The sequence below is a fragment of the Epinephelus lanceolatus genome, chromosome 9, assembly GCF_041903045.1.
Source record: "Epinephelus lanceolatus isolate andai-2023 chromosome 9, ASM4190304v1, whole genome shotgun sequence".
Taxonomy (NCBI): domain Eukaryota; kingdom Metazoa; phylum Chordata; class Actinopteri; order Perciformes; family Serranidae; genus Epinephelus; species Epinephelus lanceolatus.
In genome coordinates, this window is record NC_135742.1 from 13,620,100 (window position 1) to 13,638,061 (window position 17,962).

Here is a 17,962-nt window from a genome sequence, read left to right on the forward strand (position 1 = left end):
AATAACATCACCAGCGCAAGATGGCAGTATCTGTATCCCAGACATTTTGGCTTCATTTTTGTACAGTGGGACATGTTGTCAATCTTTATATCCAGCCTATGATGGAAACACATGAAACATGCTAATGCAGATTCAACAGCATCACCCAGATGTGCCGATCACCAAGACAGGTAAAAAACAACATGGTGCTCAACTCCTTATCTACACTGTTTTCAATCAGCCTCTAAAAGCAAAAGCAGAACAGAATTTAAAAACATACTAAAGCAATTGGCATTTATATTGGCACAGAGCCAAGGTGCAACTAATTGTAACTCACCCCTTAATACACTAATATACTTAGTTAGTATTTTTGAATTCGTAGCATACGAGATGCTTTTACGTTTCATAGCCTGTTGTGACCTGTTGTCTTTTGGGAAACAGTTTGTCCAGTGTAATACAGAAGTGTTTGAGCTTTTCCTTATTTTTATAATGAAAATAGTTTACTACAGTTGCCAGTGGGCAAAATGCAACATCAGTCCACAGCAAAGAGATTTTGTCCGTCTTTGACACTTGCACGACTGTCTGTTCCAAATAATAACAAAGAAACAGACCCTTATGCATTTTGTTTTTTTTCCACTGCACTGAATTCGCACTAAACCATGACCTCTGTGAACTGTTACACCCCTAGTCTACAGCAGTGGTTCCCAACTGGTGGACCTGGTCCAAAAGTGGGTCCCGGGTCCATTCTGAATGAACCGAAAGTGACTAGTGAAGGTATCAAGTTTGTAAAAAACACACTTCACTCTGAAGTACAGTGAATTTCTGGTTCAGAATTTTGACTTTGAAGTGCCATTCACTGCTATAGAGTGAGTGACTAACAGACATCTACATGACAGAGACAGCAAACTAGCTCAATGACATGGCCGAACGCTGAATGCACCAAACTGTGTGGACCTTGAGCAAATGACCAAGGACAAATCTGGACCCTGTGGCTGGACCAGATGGGAATCACTGGTCTATGGTATAGCTTAGTGACACTGAAATCAATATTACTGACAAAACATTTAAGTAAAACACCTTCCTGTAATATATTCCGTGAATGATTTTCATTCAATAAGGGCTTGGGCTCTGTTTTAACAGTACTTCTTTGACAAATGTGAAAAAAAATACTGGAAATGCAATAAAACTGTACATGTAGAACTTCTACAGTGGCTCATCTTAGTTACATATTCTCTCTCAAGCAGATTTTCAATGTGTTGTGAAGCACAGAAAACTACTGGACAACTAAAAATAAACCTACAGTCTTCTGAGACTCTCCCCCTGCTTCAGCCTCTCCTCATCTTTTCCTTTTCTCAACAGCAGCAAATCTGCAATAATCCATTTTAGCCAACAGAAAGTTTGTTGTGTAAAATTACAGTACCGCTCCTTTCCCATAATTGAAAATGCAATCTTTCAAAAAGTATCTATAGTTATTTAAAACTGGAAATGTCAATTTTTCAGCATGATGTGGCAGAGGAATTCAACAGCAGAGGTAGTTATTACAATTCCACAGCTTACCAACAGAAGTCAAAGCTATGGGGGAAGCCTCAATGTAAGTTTAAGATTTTCTGAGGCTCTGACAGATTTAGCCCCAATTAAAATATCCAACCTCAACTCAGAAGATGAGGGTGTAAAAAATATTACACGTCAGCCTCTCCCAGAGGGTTTTTCCACAGTGCGAGGATCTGGAAAATGTGTCTGAGGTGGCAACATCAGCACTTAATTGGTTCAAAAATCTTCTCACAGTTTAAAAGGTTCTGTCTGTTCATCTGTCACACTGACAGCCCTCCAATAAACCCCTCTATGTGGATGATTTTGCTAACCGTATTCTAACCTTGTTCACTTTATTTTTCTAATTTAAATTCTTCTTGAGCAAACAAGCTGAAGGTTGAAAGACATTTATGACATCAAAAAGCAACAACAAACCAAACAACACTGTTGATGTTAACCAACCACACAGCATTAGAAATGAGCACCAGCCCTCCACCAGCTATTTTACCAGGGTACCATCCGCCATTTAAAGTTTCTAATAAATCTGATAGCTGGAATGCCCAGTAAAGTTGTGAAAGGAGCTCATTAGCTTTGGTATCTACAAATAACATCCTATTTCCACTTCTCCCAGTCTGTGTCAAATTACTTCTTTCCTTACTGAAGGCAATATGCCATCTCTGCTGCACTCAAGATGTGTCTGTGCTATCAATGCCTAAAAGCTCCTTACTTTTGCCGACCACAGTGCATCTTTTTCCATAATTTAACCACAGGTTAACTGAGTTGGCTCTAGTGGTTGCTCAAGCCACATGACATTCAGGTTTTTAGTGTGGTTTAGGGGGTGAGGGCTTTCCCTTATCTCTTTGTTTAATTATATTTATGAAATGTCAAATTTGTTTGCAGACGACACCCATTTCTTTTGTTAGGATGATGTTTTTAAATGTCCATCCATCCATGCATCCATCATTCTGTTTACCTAGGGCCAGGTGGTTGTATATTAAACATGTAATTTTCTGCCGCTAGGGGGCTCAGTCAAAACAATAACAACAGATAGTCAGTGCCATTATTGCAGTAAGTTTCTCCCGGTTAGAATTTCTTTCGTGTTTAAGTTCAGGAGGTTTTTACCAAGAGCAGAATTATCCGCAGAGGTCTCTTCCTCTCCAAAACAAACAAATTAGGGGTCTCATTTATAAAACAGCCGGTAGGATCCATACTAAAATGTATGTGCAGGCAAAAGCTAAAAATGGCATGCGCTATAAAGATTGATTTATAGAACCATGTGTATGCCTGACAGTGGGCAATTTCCTTTCGTAAATCCCAAATCATCTTTATCATCCCCACTTGGATCAGCCTCATCTCCTGCCCTCTACATGCCTACAGTCAACCATAAATGGTCAATGCACAGCACATCATGAATGTTGATGCATAGAAATAAGCCTGTTGATCAATGGGACTTTACAGTATATTATGGCAGCACCAGGCTGGTTGTTTCACACCTTGCCAAAATGTTTGTGACAATCAGTGGTAGGCCTATCCCTTACCTAGGATATCAATACATGGACACGATTTATTTAATTCAGTTTTGTTGTGGCAAACTAGGTCTGCATTATGATTAGGACTTATACTGGGAATATGTGTAATGATTGTATGGACAGTGGCTTTATTTCCAGTCTTTGCTAATTTACAAAATCCATATGTACAGGTGGTGAAGATGTGAATGAGATGACTGGAGAAGGCAGAGTGTGTGTGCCGTGTCTCCAATGTGAGTATTTAAAACCATATGTGTAGCTGCAATAATGAACCATTAATGTCTTTGGATGTGTTTGGATGTGATAAAATGACAAAAGCATCCAAAAGCATTGCAGTTTTGAATAAAGCAAAGAACTCATTGTATTATATGTGACACAAATCGTGACACCTTGTTGTATATTATGACAGGCGAGCTGTGTCTGATAGCATCCACTCTCATCTCTCCACTGACTTTGTATGCAATAGCATCACCTCTAAAATCCACCTTATGATATGTCTCAACAGTCAGATGTGTCTTCTTCCTGTCACTTTTTGGTAAAGGAATGTGTGAACAGTAAATAGGTGAATATGTCCAGTGAATTTTGTTCTGGAATCACACTCTGAAATGTGTGAGTGAATAAATACAAAGGCTCAATATATTACGATTTAAGGGCTTCACTTAAAACGAATAACAAAGGATGAATAACTTTCTTTCTCTGGGTAAAGCTCACACAGATGTACACAGGAGTAAACAATGGAGCACATTAAATTTGAACCAATTAATCGCCTGTCTGCACACACACAATCCCACACTATTGTCCTCGACCAGTGCCTCTTTTTTCTTGCTGTCTTCAAAAGACAATAGTAGATCAATACTGGGTTTAGCATCTGCGTTTTACAGTGGTGGTGGTGGTGGTGGTGGTGGTGGGAGAGGGTATAAGTATGTTCACCAAGAGGACCCACTGTAAATATCCTCTGTACTACTTTGGATGTAAACCTGGAGGTTATGAAATAGCCTAAATAATTTGTTAGCGGGGCTAAACAAATATCCATTAGCTGAGCTTAACGGCAGAGAGTGAGGTGAGTTACCAAGCTAAACAAGCGCAGTGCAGAAACAAGCCTCGATAGGGACGTCCTGGGTAGGAAGGTTGCTAGCTCACCTCCTGTCAGACAGTTAAGTCTCTAGCGAGGGTTCTGCTGGGAACAGGTTTTGCAAGGTGAGGTGCAAAAAGATTGAGATGAGACTTTCCGGGCCTTCCCTCACATGCAACAGTCTCACTGGCCTTTATAGGCACTTTGAGAAAGGTTTTTCAGGTTGGCATTGAACCAAGGGTACTGACCGAAAGGGAACTGCAGTATGTGAAAACATTTCCTGAATGATTAAAGAGAAATGGAGATTCACAGTGCAGTAGGTGGGTGTAGGTTTATTCAGGACAAAACTCCTCCAAATCCTTTCCTGACACTGATTGAACCCATGGTTATTCCTGTTATTGTATTTCCTCAAAATCCATTTCTAATGCTAACATAGATCGTTTTTCAAAGATGGAATCAGATGACATATAATCCCTCGTCTTTTATGTGATGTCCACGTTGTGCCATCTTTAACTTTAAATTTCAGCTGTCCTGGCTGTCTGTGTAGTTTGACCTGGGTCTTGGGTTCATCTAAATGTACAACATCACCATCAATCTCAATAACAACAGGCTCAAGGGATGGCTGACCCTGCCTGACTCAAAGAAACCGAGTACAACACATCAGTGCACTTTCAAAATAACAGCCAGGCAGCTCATTTGTGCTAATCAATAAGAAAGTTTGGGCTGTCTTTTGTATGTTAGAACTTTGTGCCTGATTTCTTCTAAAGTTATATGAAATGTCACCTAGACCTGTTTTCTCCAAATCTCGATACATTTACTGCATACAGTAAAACTTCTGCCTGGCAGCCTGACATGACAACTTTTGTTCGAAAGAGCCCATTTTTCAGTGATTTTTTTCTCGGCTATACACCAAATAATAGCCTTCAAAAGCATAAAAATGAAGCAAAATGGTCATCTCCATTTCCCCCTCTTTCCGTTATGTCTTTTTGTCTCCTTTACGACCAACACATCCTTGTCCCCTCTTTCCTCTCATTTAAATAAAGAGTAATAAATTAGTAAGTAAATAATTAATTTTTATTCTATGATCAGTTGCTGAGGGTCTCTGTCCTCGATGCACATTACAACCCGCAGAAATCTTTATTCATGGCTCTGCTCTTGTGTGCGTGTGGGTGCAAGTTGTCAATTAGGGAAACACATTATCAATTCTGTGGTTGGAAACAAAGTCTCCAAGGAAAACATTACCCTTTGCTCCTGCTCTCTTTCTCACTCCATCTGTATATCTTTTCATAGTCTGGTTTCTGTCTCTAATCTCTATGTACATCTCTCTGCTCTTCATTCCCCCCAAAATATTATATTGGAATAGTCGTATGTCATTTCCAATTGTGTTGAAAATTCAACATGGGTTGGGATGATTCGAGGCACGAGTGGGTACTGGTAAAAATCTCAAGTTCATGTTTTTCAGATGCTTCACAGACAATAATTATCACCTAGATATTAATTATGAACAGTACCTTCATTGCAAAAGTACATTTTCAAAGGGCAGTTTTAATTTTGGGCTTTAAAATACCACTTCCAACAGAAAGCAAAACACAGCACACTCCAGTTTGTCTCTCCTGCTTGTTTGAGTGTGTGTGTGTGTGTGTGTGTGTGTGTGTGTGTTTGCATATGTGGCTAACTCACCCCAGCTGGTCTGTCAGGTTCCACAGTACATTGGGTGTGGGCATTAGTGGTGAACCGTCATATAAAACCACTGAGGCTCCCACTGCCAGAGCAGACACCAGCCAGTTCCACATCATCCAGCCGGTCTAAGGACAGCGCACGCACGCACGCACACACACACACACACACACACACACACACACACACACACACACACACACACACAAAAACAGAAGTCAGTTTATCTGGTATAAACACTCCTCTCTCATCAACATGGATAAATGGGTAGCAAAACGGACAAAACTCCTGCAGACTGTGAGTTATGTATCTGTGGTTCACATAATAGTGTTTCTGTTTTTACTGCATGCTGAGCTGCAGCTTTGGCAGCATCCCTAAAGCATACACATATTGGTGGTAATGCTAGGTCTGCAGACATCTGACTGCAGAGCTAATACAAGATACACTTTGTATATACAGTATGAGGCACTTAAACAGTTATAATTAGCAGTGAAATTATTAGTCACGTAATCAATTTGTTGAGTGACAGAAAACTGGGCTACAGTTTTCAGAATCAATTAATCACTGCTTCAAAAAAGCTCCAAAAATCTGCCTTTCTTTCATTTATATCATTGTCAGTTTAATGCATTTAGGTTGGACTGTTGGTTGCCCAAACGAAAAAAACAAACAAACATCATTATGAGTTGTGAAAACCTGTGGTGGGTGTATTTCAAATTTTCTGGCTTTAATGGGAAAAAACTACTAATTAGAATAACAAATAAAAACAACAGATGAACTTATAATTAAAATAATAAGTATCTGCAGCTGAAATTTCCTCAGCTATAAATAGCAGAGGTGTGGACTCAAATCACATCACTTGGAGTTGAGTCATACTTTCATGAGTCATAAATTTTATGACTTTAGACCTGACTTGACAAAATCTACAAAGACTTACATGTGGACCTGGACTTTAACACCAATGATTAATGCCTTCACTTAGATTTGAGCCTTTTGACTTTGAAATACTTGATTAGATCAGTGGTTCCCAACTGGTGGGTCACGGTCCAAAAGTGGGTCTGTGACTCACAATGTCAAGTTTGGAAAAAACACACTTTATTTATAAGTACGGTGAATTTCCGGCACAGAGTTTTTATTTTGAAGTGCCGTTTCCTGCTGTAAAGTGAATAACAGACAGCTACTTGACAGTAACAGCAAGCTAGCTCGACAACACAGCCAAACGAAAGTACAATGCTGAATGTATTAAACTGTGTGGACCTCGAGGAGAAAGGAGAAATCTGGACCCTGGGGTGGGACCATGAAGAGAACCATGATCCTAACATTTCTGGGCTCCAGTTGGAAAAAATGATACACAAGATAATTTCATTTGGGTACAAAAACTAAGCAGTGGTTCCAAAAAAAAAAAAAAAAAATTCTGGTATGCAAAACATGCAGGTCAAAAATTATAGATGGCGTTGGAACAACTTCCAACTTCATTTGACATTTGAAATTCCACAAAGAAGAGCAAGTCCAGGCTAATATTAACACAGTTAGCGAGCTAACATTTAGCTTATGTCATTACTCTGTTGTTAAAATGTCATTACATTTGATAAAGAGCAAATTATGTCTTGTTAGGGACTTGAAACTTAAAGAATAGAATAGTCTTGACTTGGGACCTGAGTGCAAAGAATTAAAACTTACTTTAGACTTGCAAAACACTGACTTTGTCCCATCTCTACTAAATAGGCAGATACAGATTAACTAAACAGATGAAAGTGCGCCAATTATATTTTTCAGCTTGGGGTCACTTAACTGCAATAATTTCAAAACTCGCACCATTGTGCGATACCAATGCTTAAGAGAATCAGTTTCTGAATCAAGAAAATATGCTCCCATTTATTTGTTCCCAACAGCATGCATGTGTCAAAACATCCAAACCACCCTTGAATGTTGCACTAATCATGTGTAAACACACAAACACACACAGCAATTGCAGCTTTAATCAACATAAAATGATGTTTCTCAGTGTTTATCATCACAAGGAGCCAGATTCTTCAAGGAACAACTAAAAATTATGCACAGCTCTGACCTTCAGCACTCACTGCTGCTCATTAGACAAGATCTGTTTGTCTGTGCATGCACATGTGTGCGTGTGTGTCTGTGACCAGGCTCGTAATTAAAGATAGCCCACAACACAAATACTTAACATTCTACCTCTGCTGGTAACTGAGAGGAGACAACAACAGAGCAGTGGACAGTTCCCCACATCTAACGCATTGTGGTTAAAATAAGCACGTCAGTTTTATTGTGAAAAGCTTGTGGACATACCGTGGTGTAGTAAATGATGACATCACTGCTGGTCATATTGCCATGGAGGATGTGTTCTTTCAAGTGTTGGATGAGCGTGCCCTACAGAAACAAAGAGAAAGTCAGAGCATTAATATAACAGCAAACAACTATTTATTACATAAATATATAGTGGAGTAACGGTGTGCTGAGCAGAGGATGAAGTCACACTGCCTCTGTGTGACTTCGTGCTGAGCAGAGGATGAAGTCACACTGCCTCTGTGTGTGTTGTTATCCCAGCTTCTCTGTGGTTTGTTATAGTTAGCCGGTCCAGCCCACATGCATGTGTATCCCAGTGCCGAGCTCATCGCTGCCGCTTTGCACTGCGCTCATTCAGCAGTTACCGCTGATATTGTTGTCGCAGAAGGGTAGCACCCATCCCCCAGTTACTCCCTGGTTAGTGGTCAGCACTGTTGCTGTAGTTAAGTGCTGTTTAAGGAGTTAGCACCGTTAGCTGCTAGCCACCAGCTCAGCCACCTCCATCTTGAGAACCATTTCCAGAAAACTCATACTCAATTCCCCATAGAGTCCCTTTAAGGTTTTTGCTCATACTTTTGCTTATGACATTGACATTTGGTGATTGTTACCTCTCTGGATGTTGTTTATCTGCATATTACAGGCTATAATTAAAGGGACAGTTCAAACCTAAATCAAAAATACATACGTTTCCTCTTACCTGTAGTGCTATATATCAGTCTAGACTGTTTTGGTGTGAGTCGCAAGTGTGGGAAAAATCGGCCGCCTTCCCTTTAATATAATGGAACTAAATGGCACTCAGCTTGTGAGTTTAAAACCCAACAGCAATGCCTGTTTTCAGAAATCATGACCTGGTTACTCAAGATAATCCACAGACCTTGTTGTGAGCAGTTTATGAAGGAACTATTTTCTTTCTACCAAACTACACCTGCCAGCTGCATCACCGTGCAGAAGGAAGTGTGTATCTACTGACGGATGAGAGGCTTGTGCTCGTAAAGAGGTACTGTCTCTGGAAAGAGACATTGCTGTTGAGTTTTTCAAATGTATTTTTTTGGTGCTTTACGCAGCACAAGCCAAGTGCCATCAAGTTCCATTTTATTCAAGAGAAGGCAGACACGTCTAAGGCCGATATCTCTGAAGCTCACACCAAAACAATCCAGAGAGATAAGTAGCTCCATAGTTAAGAGGGAAAATCAGCATTTTTGATTTGGGGGTGAGCTGTCCCTTTAACATACTGTATCCTCAAATTCTCACAATATATTTTCAGGCAAAAGTTCATAAACCCCAGATGAATACACACAGCACACACAAGCACTTCTTTTGATAAAAAGGGCAATTTGTGTTAAGTGCTCCCACAGTCACCAACCCATCACAACTGGATGGGTTATTATTGCTGGTGGCGAGCATGAACTGTGTGAGTGTGTGTGGTTTAGTTTTGAGCCTATGTGTACGTTCCTGTTTGTATAAACAGGTGCTGTGTGTGTGTGTGTATGTTTCTGTGTGTGTGTGTATAATCTTTGGCAGGACTCAGCTGCCATACCCGTCCTTTGGTGCATGCCATCTTGCTACTGACAGCATGTTAACAGAGCCGTAACAAAGCAGAAAGCGCAACAGTGCCGGGGCTAATTGGTAGAGCCAGAGAGGCCTGCCAGCGTCGCAATACGAAATGTTTTCACCAACGCATTACTGTCCAATTATCGGCAGCATGGGGAGAAGGAGGGGGCATGAAAGAAAGAGACAGAGAGGAAGACAATAATAGAAATGAAGAAAAGGGAGCTTGAGGAAATAAGGGTGGGGGGGGACCCTAATGAGAGTCTGAAATGGAGGAATAAGTGGAAAAAAATTGAAGATGCAGGCAAGTTAGGGATAGAAAAGCGAATGGGAGAGAACGCAGGAGAATAAAGCAAGAAACAGAAAAATGGAGACAGCAAAATAGATGCGTTTCAGAGAGGGAGAACACTTTGTGAAAATGTGTGAATGCATTTGTTTGAGTGTGTTAACCTGTTTTGAATGTTGAGTGTTTCAGCCTTCAAAGTGCAGTGGTGCTTTTGAAATCACACATTCATCTGACACTCTCCCTCACTCAGATGGGGTATATAGCAGGAAAGAAAAATGTCATTCACACACTCTCCTGAGAGCGGATAGCCTTTCAAAGAGCTGGTGATGGAGGTTTGCTGCCATCTTGTGGTGGAAAATATAACACAAACCCAAATGACACAGGCATACAGTTAATACTACTGTGAAGCTGGGGAAGAGTGACTTAAATTTGGGCAAGAGTGTCACTTTCTGTGCTTTCCAGTGCCCATACTAACACACTATATAGTATGCCAAAAAAAGATTTAGTATGTCCTAATACATGGTATGTCTAAGACAGTAAAATACCAGGATGTTCTACTACATCCGGTCTGATTTTGCAGTATGCTTTTCTTGCTTTTCTAACTCAGAATTCTCTGCACAGTGAACGATATGTCAAATCGACTGACCTGCAAACAGATGACAGCTGATTGACAGCTGAGAGGACAGAGGACTGCAGATGTAATTTTACCGTCGCAAATATAATATGTTAAAAATCTACAATCTGTGCAGTTATAACTTAAAAGTTAAACTATATACATAGAAAACTAACAATAGCAGAGCTCTCAGGGTTGATCTCAGCCTCTGGCAAACTCAGTAAGTGGCGTTTTTCTTCTATCTCCAAGGTAATGGGTATAAAAGCAGGAGAGTCAAAGTTCAGGGCGTAATGTAATGTAATGAGAAAGTAGAATGTCCTGATTGTGTGCATACAACAGCGCATACTTTTTAAGGGCAGCTGAAGCACCTACTTAAAGTAAAAACGAAAACATATGCGATTCAGAACACACCCTTTGTGTTGGACAGTGGTGACATAAGGCCTCAGATGAAAACAAATGCTAACAGTCTTCAACATGTGATTTTTGGCAATGTAATGGGGAATCAATATGAGGTCTGAGTGGATAGTTACAGTGCATCACAAGGGCACAACCCAGCCTTCCTTCTGTTAAAGGGTGTGGGTTTAATTTCAATATTATGGGGGATACACATGTGAAGCTGGCAGGCGGTCTGGGACTCCTCTGCCAGGAAAATTTGAGTGTCAGACACTTCATATCATAAATTTAATTTAATAATAATTTAATGTTATTCCTGCTGAGTCAACTCACATGTAGGCATGATTTAGTGTCTTTTGTTTGGGGAAGTGACCTCTTTAAATGTGCATGGGGCACCTATTCATGTCAACGACACATTAATTGATGTAACTGGTAAACATCTGAATTTTAATAGCTTGTATAGTGTGGTCGTGATCACAGAGAGAGTGCAAAACTTGGACAAGAAGAAACTGTGTCAACAATCTGTTAAAGTTACTCAAGTAATCTGTGGAGCTCTCTGTTGCTAGGATGAGGGGGGCAGGTTACATCATGCTAGAGGCCAGGAAGGAGGTACTCAACTTGGATAGAACAACGGTATCAATTTGTATTTTGTCATCATTTTTAATCTATAGTGCATGTTTGAGGAACTTTATACATGTTTACTAGAATTTAGAAAAAGACTCATGGGGACGGGGAAGGTCAGGGTTGAGGAATGATCAAAAGGTGCAGGTGTATATGTTGTGTTCCTTCTTCACTGTCTTTGTCACAACAGTAGAGCTGTATTATATGAGGTATGATGTTATGTGGAGAAGGGGAGACAGTTTTTTTTTTGTTTTTTGTTTTTAAGTGCGCAAGGGAGGATTTTCTTTTTAGCTTATGCTACTTTTTTTGCACAATGCACATTTGTTTCTTCTATATTTAAAGTGTATTGTATGTTTTCTTGTTGTGCACAAAAACCTTTCTCATTTGTTGGTTAACATTTCTTGGTTTAAGCTACCTTTCAGAACATTTCTCACAAATTACACTTTTCAAAAGCAACAGGGACATAATCAGATATTTCAAAAAGTGCTGGGGCATGTTTCTACTGTCCATTAGGCATTTTTTCTTGCCTTTTATTGTTTGACAGATATAGTGTGAAAGGGGAAGAGAGAGCGGGGGTGACATGCAGCAAAGGGCTGTGGATTGAAATCCAGCCTGCGCCCACTGCAGCATGGAAACGGCCTTTGTACATGGGGCCCGACACCTATGAATTTAAGCATTATTTGATCTATGACATTAAATTCTCTTTAAAAGAAGTGTAATATAGAAGATTGACAGAATGTGGATAAAGGCACAAAGGGGACACCCACAGTGGCTGTCACCACATCAGACAGTTTTCATGTTGTGGAAGATTACACCATGAAACAGTGGTTTTGCTCTCAGTGTGTCTTTTTGACAGCTCAAATATTGAGACAGTGATCATATATTCATGATCAAAAGCTCCAGAAAAGCTACTAAATGGTCCTTTTGGTCAAAGTTATTTTTTCCCAACCACCATTTCAAAGGTCAGGAACTAACTTTAAATCTAAATCTAAACCTGAATCATTTACTATTCCTTAAAAGTTGGCGAACTGTCTGCTGATCAAGATCATGTGATATGATCAAAAGCTCCGGTACAGCTAATAAATGGAGAATTTAGGTTTTACTCAACAACTTCAATTGCTTTTTAATCCTCTTTCTTTTCTTGTCTTTCTCCTATTGGAAGCACCGGCTTCTCTTCAAAGTGTTCACATGTGTATTGATAAAAATGGCGTGCACTGAATAGCAAACTGTACATGTGGGGCAACCCAGGAGAGCTCTGCAAACAGATGCGACCACTGTGTGCTAATGTGTGTGTGTGTTTGTGAGACAGCTGCGGTACATCTAAGCCTTGTGGAGCACTCACAAAAAAATTAGCAACGAAAACAGCAACAAAAGTGTCTTGTTTTGACTGACAGACGTGCCCCTTACTCCACATCTTTTACATAATAAAATCAATTATATGTTAAACAAGCACAAACAAGAATACAGGACGACCCACGAGTCAGTCAGAGAGATGCAACATTCCTCCCGTTATTTGCAAAATTATCGGCAGTGTGTTTGAGAAATTGTGTTTGTGCCCGCTCCGCAAACAAACAGAGGGAGAGTGATCCATATTTATGATTTTTAGGCTAATAGGAAGCCAATGTTATTCTTACCCCAGCGGAGTGGACCATACATTTAGGAGCTCCTGTGGTGCCAGAGGAGTACATGATGAACAGAGGATGATTGAATGGAAGCTGCTCGAACTCCAGCTGAGGAAACTGGTCGCCCTCACCACGACCAGATGCCAAAAAATCATCTATAAATACACTGCAGATATCAAACAAAAAAACACAGTGAGAAAAATAACATATGGGAAACAGAGTGTATGTCTAACCTGCTCTCTGTCATACAAAAGAAACCATCTGTTCCAGTTTCTCAGTTTTAACACTTGAGTGTAGTTGCATGCACAGTCACACACCTGTTGGGGATGTTGGAGAGGTCGGTCTCGTGTTTGGAGCGAGCGTAGGGAATCACCACTATTTTCTGCAGGTCAGGCAGACCTACAGAGAGACAGGGAGAGTGTGAGGCTTTGTTTGTTTTTCACACTATAACCTTATGAAAGCAAAGAGGGTTCCCAAAGGAATCACAGTGTTATTCCCATTAACATGTAACACATTTTGGTTCTTGGCAGGTGAGGAAATCTTACCTCATACTCCAGCATGTGTTATGTACAACAGCGTAACACATCCACGTTTTCTGAATTAATGGCATTAATAGCTCAGAATTATGAGTAAAGTTTTCATGGGATAATATCTGCTCGTTTTTCTGAATTAACAAGATAATAATCTCGTGAATTCACATGTTTTTTTTCTACTTCAGAAAAACGAGCAGAATTTTTTCATGAAATTGTGACTCAAATTCTGAGATAATAATATTGTTAATACGGAAAAACAGAGCAGAGTTTTTTTTTCTAGTGAATGCATTACGTTCTGTAGTTATCCATTTGTTCTTTAGACAGTTTAATTTTGAAGTGTAAAGCCAAGTTGAGCTACTTTATTCTACACTACTGCTTTTACCCTTTAAAGGTCCAGTGTGTAAGGTTTTTGGGGGGGGGTTTAGCGGCATCTAGCATCGAGATTGCAACCACCTGAAACTACAAGTAGAATCCTTCAGGGTTCATTGTTCAGGAGGTTTTTACTGGGAACTAAATTATCTGCAGAGGTCTCTTCCTCTCCAAAACAAGCAACCAGGGGTCTAATTTATAAACACTGCGTGCGCACAAAACAAGGCCTGGAAGAGGCGTGCGCCACTTCCCACGCAAAAAGTTGTGGTCTATAAAAACAGACTTGATGGGAGAAACTTTGACCAATGCTTCCGAACATTTTGGAGATAGGCAATTAGCGATGCAGATGGTGAGGTGGAAACCTGACCATCGAAACTGTCCAATATTTTTTGGCTTTTGTCTGTATGTACATTTTTAGTATGGATCCTATGCATTGTTTCATAAATGAGACCCCAGGTGATTATAACCAATAAAAACATAGATTAAAGCAGTTTTTACGTTACAAATAACCGTTTCTCCAACGCTGTTTTTCATGTCAGAGACGGGTCACTAGCCCAGCACCTACTAGTGCATGCTCACCATTTTTCTCTCCAGACATTCAGGAGGATTTTAACAGGAGCCGAATCATCCACAGAGGTCTCCTCCTCTCCAAAACAACCGGACCAGGTGATTTAAACCGGCCCACACAGAAAAGTAGCGTTTTCTCTCATCATTGGGGGGGGCTAACTATGGTGGCTAAAACAGAAATGCAAAAATGCAAGTGGCTCTACCTAGAGCCAGTGTTGGTTTGTCCATTCTGGGCTACTGTAGAAACATGGCGGTACAACCTGGTAACACACTGGACCTTTAATGGCTCTGTCTACTTGTTAGCCAAAAGTCATAAGTTTCAGTTACTGTGAAGTGTAATTTTAGCAAGTTTTACAGCCCATTAGTTGAAGAGGTCTAATGTATTCGTCATTGTCTGTAATGGATTGATGGTAATCTTGGGGTAACAGCAGACAATCAAACCAAAAACATGTAAAAATACATAATCAGAGATTTTGTGGGAGCCAACCTTTGACAACACTAGTCAGCTTTTCCATGTGGTCATGTGTTTTGCCGTTGTAAACCACAGCAGCAACAGAGAAGATCAGCTTGGGCTGGATTTGAGAAAACCTGTCAAGAACACCCTGTAACAAAAAAAAGAGACAGAGAGGGTGAAAATGGAAACTGAGAACACTGGAGTAAGAACAGCAAAATGAAATCCATCAATTACTGCGGTAAGAGCTGTAAACGTATGCCTTGAATTCAACTACTTAATCTTGCATTCAACATAATTTCTCCTGAAGTACAGACACCATTAGAGAGCAGGAGCATGTAAGTGTAAGCAGAGAATGAAGGAGCAATGACTGAGAACAATGTGATTCAGATGGAGAAGATGTGTGAGGAATTTAATGAAGACCTGCAAATTAACTCTCTACATTGTAAATGTCTAACAATTTAATGCATGAACAATAAAAATATAGTCAAATAATTTCCCACTAAGGGTGAAAACACTTTCTTATTGTAAGTGTAGTTCTCTGGTCTGCCAGAGGGGGAAGCAGCACACCAGAAACAAGAGCAGAGACCAGGAAGACAAGAGCACCATTGAGGACAGAGCTGCTGTAGGATGAAGTTATTTACACTCTCACTCACTCATTTTTCCACACATTTTTGACTGCCAGATGTAACTCTCCTTCTCCTCTTTATGCCTTTTTTATGTGCATAAGTGAGTCTGTTCTGCCACAGTCATGTATCATCTATAAGAATAGGTTAAAGCCCACTGACCCAGTACAGCTCAGCATTGTAGATGGAGGCATGAGCTCTGCCAGGATTAAGAGATAAAGCCGCTCTGACACTAGTACTCAAAATGTGTGCTTTTCTAGCACTGACAGGTGCTTTAGAGTCCACAAAAAAGACATGCAATGTGACTCTAAACCAGCAGATTCAGTAGATTTGGTTTAGTTTATGTATCGGTGGAAAATAAACTTGAGATTAAAGGAATAGTACACCCAGAAAATGATCATTTGTATATCAATAACTCACTCCACGTTACATTTAATTTGCAAAGAAAACCAATTTTTTCTCGCATGCCATCACGGTAAAAGAAGACTCAAAAAACTGAGAAAATTTCTGCTGAATTAAAGTCATAGGGGTCCGTGTTTAACAACAGCCAAACTATACCAAAAAATCAGTTTACATACTCTCACACAACTCGAATCCAAGTCTCATGTGTCCAGTCGTATACTCAATACTTCCCAGACACATGCATTTGAACTAAATCTTAACATTTAAAAACACTTCCACCACTTAAATACAATGATAAAATAAAGTGCTGATGGTACATCAGCCAAAATGGAAGAAAAACCTATAAATTAAACATATGTAAATACAGAAATATGGGCCAGAAACAGTGTAACCCAATCCTTACGTTGACTCCAAAGTCGACAGACGTGGAGCTCCAAATGGCTCCGATGCTGGCTGCTGCTAACATAGCCTCCAATGCATGGATACCATTGGGCAGGTAGCCTAAAGGGGGAGAGAGGAGGAAAACATTAAGTTTAAGCAGTGATCTGGCATTATGAATATGATGGCATCATATGTGCCAAGAATCTTGACTTGTAGGATAAAATACAGCACAGAAAAATATGGTTTATTCAGAATGTACAGAAATAAAACACATTATAGCAGAAGAAATGCCAAGAATTAAGAACTATCAGGAATTATTCCATTGTTTGTTTGATTTTAAAGGTCCCACATTATAAAAAGTTAAATTTCCAAGTCTTTTTTTATTACAAAGGTAAAGGTGCTACACAGTGTTAAAGAATCAAAACATTCAATCCACAGAGAAATGCACACAGTCTGCATTTAGAGACTGTGCCTTCAAGTGAGCTGTCAGGACTTCCATGGAGTTGTGATGTCACAACTTAACTATATAAGGGTAGAAACTGCAGCTACAGTGCCATAACAGTCATAATCTGGCTACAATGACGGCACAGAGACGCCGAGAACAAAGATGTGGAAGAGTGGAAACAATGGGCTTTTTTGGGAGGGGGGCTTAAAGAGACAGGCGATAAAATGGAGCATCTCAGACAGAGAGTGAATACAGCTATAATCAGGCAGACTGTATGGGAAAATATATATATATATATGTATATTTTAATATTAACACATGTAAACATGCTCTAGTAGAAACCAAAATACGGTGTAAGTATTAAAGCATGGACTTGAAAATGAGTATTATATGGGACCTTTAAGTCATTTAGGTTATGTGATATCTGGCAGCAGTAAAATGAGAGCAGCTGGATTAGTCATGTAGTCTCTGTCTTATAACACACAGTAGGTTACCCCACTGAGAGAATAGTGGAAGTATACAAAGGGAATAGGGGGGAGGAGGGAGAGATAGAAGATACTGAGCAAAAACAATTTGGATAAAAGGAGGATAGAGGGGGAAAAAAATGAGAATGTAAAAAGAGGGCAGGAGGGAAAGAGGTGATGCATACCAACCAGGGCAGTGAGAATATTTCATTCTTAACAAGCAGGGCTGAGATCATAACCGCTGTCTTACTGTGATATATTCCTGGATCAATATAGGAAATGGGGCCCAAGGACAACGCAAGTCTTTTCACATGGGCAAAGTCAATCAGATGTAAGGAGAGGGAGAGATATTGGCAACTGCACCATGGAAAAATGAAGAATACAGAATACAGATGCACAACATTGAAATCTGATCATGCATTTGCATGTTAATTTCAGCCAGGAAAGACTGTTCTGTTCCTGGTATTCAGAGAATTTGCTTACTATACTTTTCATCTCAAATGCCTGATGTCAAAGTTGCACCAAATGAAATAAATGGTATTCAAATGGGAAAGGA

At 39.9% G+C, this 17,962-nt stretch overlaps 1 protein-coding gene across 1 annotated transcript in view; it reads right to left on the bottom strand.

Annotated features, from left to right (window-relative positions):
• aacs (acetoacetyl-CoA synthetase) overlaps nucleotides 1-17,962 on the bottom strand; it is a 54,600-nt gene that overhangs the window by 23,592 nt on the left and 13,046 nt on the right. The window contains exons 5-10 of the mRNA XM_033620207.2: nucleotides 16,520-16,617; nucleotides 15,125-15,239; nucleotides 13,486-13,567; nucleotides 13,181-13,334; nucleotides 8,089-8,169; nucleotides 5,788-5,912 (exon numbers count right to left, since the gene is read on the bottom strand). Coding sequence (XP_033476098.1) covers nucleotides 5,788-5,912; nucleotides 8,089-8,169; nucleotides 13,181-13,334; nucleotides 13,486-13,567; nucleotides 15,125-15,239; nucleotides 16,520-16,617 — 655 coding nt within the window. The remainder of the gene's footprint in view (nucleotides 1-5,787; nucleotides 5,913-8,088; nucleotides 8,170-13,180; nucleotides 13,335-13,485; nucleotides 13,568-15,124; nucleotides 15,240-16,519; nucleotides 16,618-17,962) is intronic.